This window comes from Pseudorasbora parva, chromosome 3, assembly GCF_024679245.1.
Source record: "Pseudorasbora parva isolate DD20220531a chromosome 3, ASM2467924v1, whole genome shotgun sequence".
NCBI lineage: Eukaryota > Metazoa > Chordata > Actinopteri > Cypriniformes > Gobionidae > Pseudorasbora > Pseudorasbora parva.
The window spans coordinates 28,512,618-28,522,750 of NC_090174.1; the positions used below are offsets into that span (position 1 = coordinate 28,512,618).

Genomic DNA, 10,133 nt, shown 5'->3' on the forward strand with positions numbered 1-10,133 from the left:
GATAAAGTTGGTTTCAGAATAAAATTTACTCTGCAAAACAAGGTTGAACTATATCAGCACTTAACAAATGTGCTGAAACTGAGAACACAGGTGCCGAATGAAAAAATATATATCTAGGACATAACCCATTCTCCACCCCTGCTCAATATGGCCCACTTTAGCCACTGTTGATAAGAGGGACAAACAGACACATGACCAAAATACTAATGCATAATAGTATACACAATAACAACCAATTGTTTTCACATTTGGCTCCTGTGTCTAAAGTGACATTGATTCTGCTACTGCATGTCTGAATCTACATTTATGAAAACTCTCACAGATTCCCCACAAATGCAGGCAGAACTCAAAGTTTAGTGGGATCACAGTGGTTGAAAAGTACTGTTAAATGCCAGCCTGCCCCTTATTTTGACAGCCTGCCTCCACATTAATAATCTTATCAAAAAAACATAGTTTACAGCATAATAACCCTTAAAACCTGAGTCGAAGATTTGTTTAGTGCCTAACTGCAAAACCTTTCCCATCGATATTTTTCGAACCATTATTCCCCATTTGGACCATACCAATAGCTTGTTCTTCTTACAATACGCATCCACACAAAGCATTAGAAGCTATAAGAGATCGAATCAGCAGGCTTTAAACAGGCCGTTTTGGGCTGTCCACGAGTTATGATATGATAAACTGCTGAGGAGGCCTTCAGGTCTATCCAATTAAGAGGGGATACAGAATCATAACTTCAAGGACCAGAAGCAATTACAACTTCTGACAGTAGCCTATTTATTATTTGATCCACATCCATCCCCCTCAAGCTACTTTATCATATGTGATATATTTTATCTACCTTTATCTTTCTGTCGTAAGTTTGGAATTTATGCTGCTGTTTGGGGTCTGGTGGGTTTTGTTTCATGTTTTAGGCATCTTTGTTTTTGTATCATGTCTTCTTATTTTGAGGTCTAGTGTCAATTGTTCTTGTGATCACTTTGCCCTATTTCCCTTTTGCGTTTAGTCTTGTGCCTACAGTCCACATATCTTTATCTTTTTCCATATCAGCTGTTGGTGAGTAGTTCTCATGCTTTCTTTCAATTTGCTATCTGAGGGCTCATTACAGGGGGAAGTCGTGGCCTAATGGTTAGAGAGTCGGACTTGTAACCTAAAGGTTGCGGGTTTCATGTCCGGCAGGAATTGTCGGTGGGTCACCATACTTGACCACACGTCACTTCACATTTTTACTTTCATCATTGTAACTAATCACTGTTATATAGCTCAACACAGTTAGTCTTATTGATTAAATCCTGTTAACCATGAGTACCATGTTTTACCATGCCTATAATATTGATCTAGTCGGCATCAATCTTACTGCAGTGTGCAACAAATGTCTCATAGTAGCCACAGAGCGAACACACGCCTCATTCTGCTCCAATTGTTTTGATCCTCACCCTGCTTTATACAACAGTAACATTAATAAATCTTTAATACATTAGCTCTTCAATTAACATGATTTCTACCTGTGTCCCATCTGATTCTTTTCCACTGGCGGTAGAGGTGAAGACAAAATCTCCTATGATTCCACGAAAGTCAATGTGTCATCAAGCTATGCCATTGTTTTGAATAAGTGACATCTAGTGGAGTAATGTACACATATTGCGCCTTTATAATGTAAACCCAAGGCAAGGACAAAAAGGTAGTTTTCAGTTTTTGTTCTCTACATTAATCATGTTGTGTAGCCTATATGTATCTATGTATGTGTACATACATACAGACACAATATGTTTTACCTTACATTATTTTAACACTAAGAGCACGTCTTGAAAATGGTTGCATCTCTGTCCCTGTATAAAGGACATTATCTGTTTTATTTTGCAAATCTTATGCTTTGCACAATAATATGAATGTTCACAATATTGTAACAAATACGGATGAGAACATTTGATTGAATCTGTTGACAATATCCTTGCCTATGAATTGTGCCTCTTGAGAACCACCTTTTTGTTTTTCATTATAAACAGTCTGATGTATAAAGATGCATATCTTCTAAACCCCGTCCACAGGGATAATAATGGCATGTTTATTTCAAAAAGCACCAGGCAAAACAAAAAGAGACAAATCTCACAAAGGAGCCAGTGCCAGGCAGTATATCTTATACAAATCGCCTAGCTTCAAAGTCTATTCAAACACACAGAACGCTGATCAAAGAGATCATACTCCATGAAACTTCTTTTTTTGCATTCTTCTAATGTGCTGACATTCAGGGCTGTATAGAGGTGTATTTGAATACTGCTGGAAAGCCACATGTGGAATAAAGGGGGGCAAGTGCTACCCAGAGAACAGAGGGTATAAACAAATAAAGTCATAACCACATGAGTGACATTTAAGCTGGCCAGTATTGCTGAGATTCTCAATCTCTCGCTGTATCTCGATATGACAGTGCTTCCCACCATCTCTGCGGGAAATTTTATATTCAATTACATTCTGCATGTTTGAAAACCTTCCAGTAAATGTCAAAAAGTAAATAAGGTGAGATGCTGTGCACCGTGATTCCCTTGAAGATGGAGATTTGGAGTCACATGTACTTTGAAAGGAATATTGAAGCTTATGGTCTTAGCTCGCTTCCAGGTCACTGGAACATTGAGAATCAGGACAGAACAGCCCCACTGCCTCACCTTGAGCCTGAGCCTGAGCCTTTGTGGACACATCTGACTTTCATAGAGGTTAAAAAACATCTACAATGGTTAGCTTACTATCACAACAAGAAATTTTGCGTTTAAAGATATCTAATAGCCGTCCAAACACAGCTCTGACGTCTAGGCTAAAGCAAGACAAAATTTGGGCTGTCAGTGAAAATTTAATAGATGTCTAACCATAGCCCAAAAATAGATCTTTCATCTAAAACATGAAAACATGTCAAAGAAATGAAAACCAAACACCTAATCAATGTTGACTTTTATTACATGATGGAATATCATACATCTTGCAAGTTATTTTGGCAAAAATGACATGTAGCTTAACCAAAATTCAAGGTTATTTTGGCTAAAAGTGGGTTACTAGCCAGACTATATCGGGGCTATATTAACTGAGAGAATGAAATGACATCTATTGCTTGCTGTTGCGAGAGGTGTTATACTTTCTTCACCAGTTGAATACGGAAGGCAGTCTGGCAGAAGCCCAGATATTTTACTATATAAAGCTTTAAATATGTATATTTTCTTACATAATTAAGCACATCACTCCGCTCAGAGGGCCTTCATTAACCCACTGGAGCCGTGTGGAGCAATTTTATAATGGATGGATGCACCTTTTTGACTTCAAATTTTGGGCTGCCATTTTCTGCGGGAATATCATATACTCCCCTTGTGGAAAAAAAGTGCACTTTAGTGTACTTTTATAAAGTGTACTTATTACACAGATAATATACTTATACTAAATACACTTAATTATGAATTAAATGCAATGTTTTCGGAGTACTTAACACACATTATATGTAATTGATTTCAAATTTATCACATATTAAGTTGAAATAAAATACAATAAGTTGCAATTAAGAGTGATTTTTTGGAACAACTTAAGTGGTACTTAAATACAACTTTATATGTACTTTCATAATCACTTCTAGTGTATTAAAATTGTAATTAAAGTGCACTGCTCAATGTCCTAAAACGGCTTGAGGGTGAGTCATGGGTAATTTTCATTTTTGGGTGAACTATCCATTTAAAGCCGTTTTCTTATAGACACAAGACTGAACAAAAACTGTTGAACATTGCCATTATTGTCCACGAAAAAACTAAACAAAAAACAGAGAGAGATCAAGCAAAAAGTCACTTTCACATATTTTAAATCTCTTTCTTTCTCTCATAAGCGCAACAGATGTAGGTTATAGAACCACAATCCCTGTGACGTGCACGCCCATCAGGGTTTGGTGTTTCTACCTGGCCAGCCTGTCAGGACGAACAGGAAGTAGGAGATTAGCTACAGGTTACCTGAATAAGTGTTTTTAACTTAACAGCCAAAATGCACAGGGGAAAAATGTTGCAGAGCACTGTTAAATATAAAGTACTTGCAAGCGAAGTGCAAGATGAAAACTATAACGATTTTACCGACGAAGAAGGCGATGAAGAAATCACCATAGATTTCCATTCGTAAGTGACAAAATGAAAGTAAAATGCTTGATGTCTGTTGTCCTCGTTGATTTGAAAAGAACCTGCTTTATTGTGAAGTGCCTTTTCTCTTATGTCGTGGCTGCTTTCATTGATTTAAGTCCGACAACAGGTGCAACCCTGCTAAACACGACGCGACAGACGTCAACGCAGAACACCTGCAGTGTCTGTATCGGATCTTTCAAGGTTTGATCGCATCGTTATCAGAATGGTGTAGGCTACGAGTAAATGTTCTCAATATATGACGTGTATTGATATAATTTAACTTTAACTATTAATTTATTCAGTAATCATCTAAAATTCAAGATTTTTAAAATTTTTATAATTATATTTTTGTCTTTTTCCAAATTTGTCGATCATGCAGTGTCAATTTAAAAATCAACAACTACAAATGTCTTCAACCCGTTCACAAAATGGTCTTAAGATGCAAGTAATTTTTTGATCAAAATGCTAAATTTATGATAAATGTAGGCTATTGTAAATAAATAAAAGCAGCTCAGGCGTGCTATCACAAGCCTAAGTCATACAAATACTTAATGTGGAATTACTCAAATATGACCCACTGAAGTCGGATCATTTGCATCCACATTGAAACTGCAGCAATATGAACAACAAAAACATGACAGAATAAAGACAGATTTTTAATTTTCGTGTGAACTAGGCAGTGTCCAACTGTGCATTGTATTCCAGCTATCTATCAACCAGCATAGTTCAAAGTGATCAAAGTGATGGGCCATCAACTGACACTCTGATTCAGAGCAGCTTCACAAAAACGAAATCTGCTTTATATTTGTGATTTATGAATCCCTCCAGACTCCACATTTTTATTGTTCTTACACTCTACAGGCCCTTCATCAGTCAGCAAAGTGAGAGAAGGAAAAGAGACACCTGCATCAGGGTCATGGTGGCTGTGATTCTTCTGGCAATTGTTTTTGGATTTATGGTGTATGAATGGAATGGCTATTGGCCTGGAGCTGAAGAGCATCATGACCTGTCAGGTCATGAGTCCAACAGGACACACAAGACCTCTGAGGATGAAGACCACGAACACCACGATCACCACCATCAGCATGGAAACGACGATGATCACGACAATGACCACGACCACAAAGAAGATCATAATAATGGCAGTCACACTCATGAGCACAGTGAGCCACTGTACCACAACGCTGCTATCATCACAGACTCAGGCATGACTCCTTTCATTCACGATTATAATTGTGTCATGACAGAAAATTAATATGTATGTATCAAAGCATATCTAATGTATTCAGTGTGACTTTATGTTTATAGAAATCTGCTCCAGTATTGGTAAGAAGCTTCTTCAGGAGCAAGGAAATGTGGTAGATGCAGGGATTGCTGCTTTACTCTGCCTTGGAGTTGTTCATCCACACACTGCTGGAATAGGTCAGTACTGTGTGCTTATCACTTCACTTTTCTTCACAGATACTTCAGAACAAAAACTCAAATACTCATTTACATGGACCCTTATCCGATTTTAATCTGACTAGTAGCACGTTATCAGTTCAATCAAAAATGAATCGGACAGATCTGATTGAAATTCCATTCAGATTGTAAGGGCTTGTTTATGTCGGTTTTGTATCGAGGGGACATGTAAACTTTTTATCGGATAGAAAATGGAAGCTACGATTGTGCAATGACGTAGAAATAGCATGTTGAATAAAGTGTAATAAATGAGTGTCCTGTCATTCTGAAATTCTCTCTCAGCTTATCGTCTGTGAAGTGGAGCAGGACAATGTCCAACGAGTCCTTATTCCAGGACTCTCATCCACAAATGACTGATTTTGGTGCGGAAAGGGGCGTTTTTTTACTGCTTGATAAATACAAGCAGCATGGCACAATGGTTCATGTGCTCGTCGTCTCCTAATTCGACCCGTGGTCTATCTTCCCGAAATAGAAAAATATTAAGGCTACTTTTTAAAACAAAGAAAAGGAGGATGGTTAGTATGCAATAACAGCAGGAATCTTGTATAATTTTGCAGTGCGCGCATGTCAAAAGATCCGATCATAAGCTTGTGACATATAAATGTGCACTCGATCACTTTATTTAGCGTTCACGTGAACACTGTTCGGATTTATCAATCACAATGAAATTATTCACATTGGCTACATTTACATGAAACCAAATAATCAATAAGTAATCAGATTGGCAGCTCAATCGAAGCTGACTGAAAGGGGGGGTTTATTCCTTTTCTAATCCAATCGAGAGGACATGTAAACACTTGATCAGCTTGATGTACGACACTTAAATGAGCTGAGCTGTTCTTCTTGTTGAATAAAGTGTCTTAAATTATTGTCAAATCATTCTAAGTGAAATATTCAATTCTATTTACACAAAAAATAGCATATTTTCTTAGCGATAATTGCTATTTACACTAAGTGCAAATAACATATTTGCTTAGCGATATATGCTTTTTACACTAATACAAATAGCTGTAGATGCTATTTACTAAGTGAAATAGCATACCAAGTAAAAATAGTGATATATTCTATTTACACCATGTAAAAAGTGTTATTTGCAATATGTGTAAATAGTAATTAGATGTTATTTATACTTTATTTTGACAGATACATACTATTTGCACCTCAGTATTGTTGCACATTAACAGGATGCAATAACATCAAGTGTAAATGATTATATTAATTAAAATCATTAAATAGACGTTGTCTTAATGGGACAATAAAAGCCCTGCCTATCCCTAACCTAAAATACATTTTGATTGAAACAAAAGTTGTGCATGTAAACATAAATCAGTGTCCATGTAAATGTACCATAACCCATTAGTAATCAGATTTAGAGCTGAGAAGCCTTCGTGTAAACGCCTTAATCGATCTGACTGAGCTTGATCTGAATAAAATCTTAATCTGATATGGCCAATTCATTCCAAATGAGATGGTTACATGTGACCTTTTACAATCGGATTATTAAGGTCCATGTAAACGCAAGTCGAGACCAGCTCATTGGAGTTTGAGTACAGAAAAAGACCAATCTGAATCTGAATAAAAAATGAGTCAATCTGAATCTGAATAAAAAATGAGTCCATGTGATGCTCTTTTGGTTTCGGACTCAAATAAGAAAGTCTTGACCACTGCTCTGCATCATTGATTTTGAGATGTATGCGGGATTTTTCACTCTTTTCAAAGAGTGATGTAATTTCCTGAAATATGCAGTTTTAATGTTCAACTTCTAATATTTAGTGTAATTCTCAAAAAATACCATGAGCAAGTTTTGTTGAAATGTAATGCATTTCAAATGGTTTAAACAAGTAGTTTTAACTGTCTCTTTAGATATGAAATGTTTATGAAATGTTCTAGTAGAAATCAACACACACACACACATGAATATTTGAGCAGTTTAGACTCTCAAATGCACATTGTTGTTAATGTCTACAACTAATTACCACTGCATTTGCCTTTCACGAGGTTACTAAAAGCATAAACTCTTTTTTTGAGGCTGTTGAATGATTCATTTGTGCTTCCCTTTCCTTCCAGGTGGAGTGTTTTCGGCAATTTTGTACAATCACTCCACAAATTCATTTAAAGCAATACACAACACCTTTCAGAAGCTGCCTACATACAGGGCTCCCTCATTATTGCAGGGCCTTCGACTGCTGCACTCCAACTACGGGCATTTAGAATGGAGACGACTTTTCGAGGGCTCCACGAAACTCGCTAAAGATGGTTTCCTTATCGATGGAATCCTCTCCAAGGCTTTAGAAACCCACAAGGACAAAATACTCCAGCCAGGGCTGTCCGATCTGTTCTGTGATACGGCCGGCAGTGTGAAATCAGAGGGCGAGCGTGTTGCCAATGGGAATCTATCAGAACTTTTGCTGAGTGTCAGCCTAAATGGCTCCCATTTCCCAGAAAAGCTAGCCGTAAAATTGGCTCAAGACATTTCTGAAGCTGAGAGGCCCGCTTTCCTTGCTGCCGTTCAGGCCGGCAGCGGAGAAATCAATGAGCCCCTTATCGTGGAAAAGGAGAAATACAGGATTCTTTCACCCCCCTTAAAGCTCACAGGTGGAATGGTATCCAATATATTAGATAGAGTCCGAGAGCAAAACCTCACTTTTCCGAGCCACGGAGATCTCGGTAATGCCTCTGCCTCTTATAAAGCTCTCTTGAATTTGGTGAATGAATTCTTCAACACAAGTCAGAGAGAGATATACACATTAAATACCACAAGCAGTCATGTAGGTGCCCTTGATAGTCACGGCAATTTCATAGTAATCTCCACCTCGCTCAACAGCACATGGGGATCCGGGCAATATTTACCAAGCAGCGGAGTCATTCTCAATGACTTTACCTCAGACATCACTCAAGTGCCTTATTTTAGTTTCCCTCTAGTGCTCAAGATATATGAAAATGAAGAGGATCAAGACGACGAGACGGTGTTTGTTGCTGTGACCGGAGGGCTTTCTGCTCTGATTCATTCTGTGGTTATGCTGAGAAACCTGGTTGATGTTGGACTGTCTGTTCCTGAGACTGTGAGCAGTCCTCTGCTACATATAGAGGAGGGGGGTCCTGGGTCTCCGTCTGGCTGCATGTCTGTCGCCACAAACAACTCTGTTGTCTTCCGTATGCTTTCAGAGCGAGACGGGTGGGTACAGGAGGTGGGGGAATGTTCAGATGGCTTTCTGTCCATGCATCTGCAGCTGAAAGCAAATCATGTAGGAGCCTACGGAGCCACTAAGGTTTACACTGATGGATACTAAGGTGAAAAAAAACCTGGGCAGTAATGTAAAAATGATACGTTATGCACTTTAAGAGCACTGCACTCATACTCCCCAAGAGTTATGTTGTCCATCCTCACATTACTGGGAATGTTCTGTGTAAATATAATTTTTTGTTTACTGGTTTTTAAGAGACAAGAGACTTTCAGTGATTCTTTACAAAAAAAATTAATAGGTCCCCTGTTACATCCTAAATGTTCTCTCCTTTCAGCGTTTTCAAACGCCTCCCTGAGATATATATTGATTTTTGTTTTGTTTTTGTTTGATCATTTTGAATCATGCAGCGACTATGCAGTGCGCACAAACCCTGCCAGGTGAATCGATACGATGAACCTGATGAGTGAAGGACTGCTGCTTTCTGACATTGTTTTGATAAAGGTCAGTTACAGACAAACAGCTACAGATGTTTTTATGAAGTTTTATACCCTTTTTTTAGTGTTTGACTATAAGAGTAGGTGAAGTGAAGGTTATGTGCTTCTGGAGTTACTGATGTCAGAATTGTGTTTGTACAGATCGATTAATGCGAGATGTTTATGACAATATTTTAGTTCTGATACTCAATTGAGTTGTTGTTTTTTGTGTGTTCTTTTCTTAAGCAGATTGTAAAAAAAAGTATAAATGAGATTGTACAAATTCATATGAATTAGACACTAATTCAGTTATGAAATTCAAAATGGTTATGAATTGCCTTGAGAGAGTGTGTTCATTTTGATAGATTAAGTTTTGTACAGAGTAGGTTCACATTTTGTGCCAATGCAAAAAAAAAAGAAAAAAAAGAAAAGAAAAAAAGATGAAGATTATTTTGTGATTTTAAAAAAAAACGTGGTGGTCTATCTTCATTGTGCTGATTGGCTGCACTGTCAGTTTTGATTTTAGTTCTTTTGCTGTTCCTCTCATTGTCTTGGTTATGAAGCCAGGAATTATATGGACATATAAATCAAGACTATTCCATTTTTGTTTCAGTATCATTATTGCTTAAAGCTGAAGTGTGTAATTTTTGGATATTAAAATACTTTTTCCAAGAGGAGATTTTTATGCAGAGACAACTGTAAGACATTCATAAGTTGATCCCTGCCAAAAAAGTTTAAATGCTGACTTTGTGCTGCTTTTAAACTCTTTGTTTGAGCATCTAAACCAGCCCAACAACAGCAACACTGGCTTAACAAATGGCATGAGATCGGGGCAGGATCATCAGATTATTCAACCAATAGAAGACAAGGAGTGTTTT

General features: G+C 37.6%; 1 protein-coding gene across 2 annotated transcripts; it reads left to right on the forward strand.

The window, feature by feature from the left end:
• Positions 1-3,951: 3,951 nt before the first annotated feature.
• Positions 3,952-9,492, forward strand: si:ch73-337l15.2 (glutathione hydrolase 6). 2 transcript variants are annotated; one of them, XM_067440077.1, is made up of 4 exons: positions 3,952-4,133; positions 4,998-5,341; positions 5,445-5,558; positions 7,665-9,492. In XM_067440077.1, the coding sequence occupies exons 1-4, from the start codon at positions 4,006-4,008 to the stop codon at positions 8,885-8,887; spliced, it is 1,809 nt and encodes a 602-aa protein (XP_067296178.1). In that variant the 5' UTR covers positions 3,952-4,005; the 3' UTR covers positions 8,888-9,492. The 2 variants fall into 2 exon arrangements, with proteins under 2 accessions (XP_067296178.1, XP_067296179.1); XM_067440078.1 differs by lacking the exon at positions 3,952-4,133 and adding an exon at positions 4,298-4,337.
• Positions 9,493-10,133: the final 641 nt, after the last annotated feature.

Coding starts and splice junctions, on each gene's coding strand:
- si:ch73-337l15.2 (XM_067440077.1), top strand. CDS start 4,006: ATGCACAGGGGAAAAATGTTGCAGAGCACTGTTAAATATAAAGTACTT. Junction 4,134..4,997: donor ATCACCATAGATTTCCATTC/GTAAGTGACAAA, acceptor TACACTCTACAG/GCCCTTCATCAGTCAGCAAA. Junction 5,342..5,444: donor TGCTATCATCACAGACTCAG/GCATGACTCCTT, acceptor TTATGTTTATAG/AAATCTGCTCCAGTATTGGT.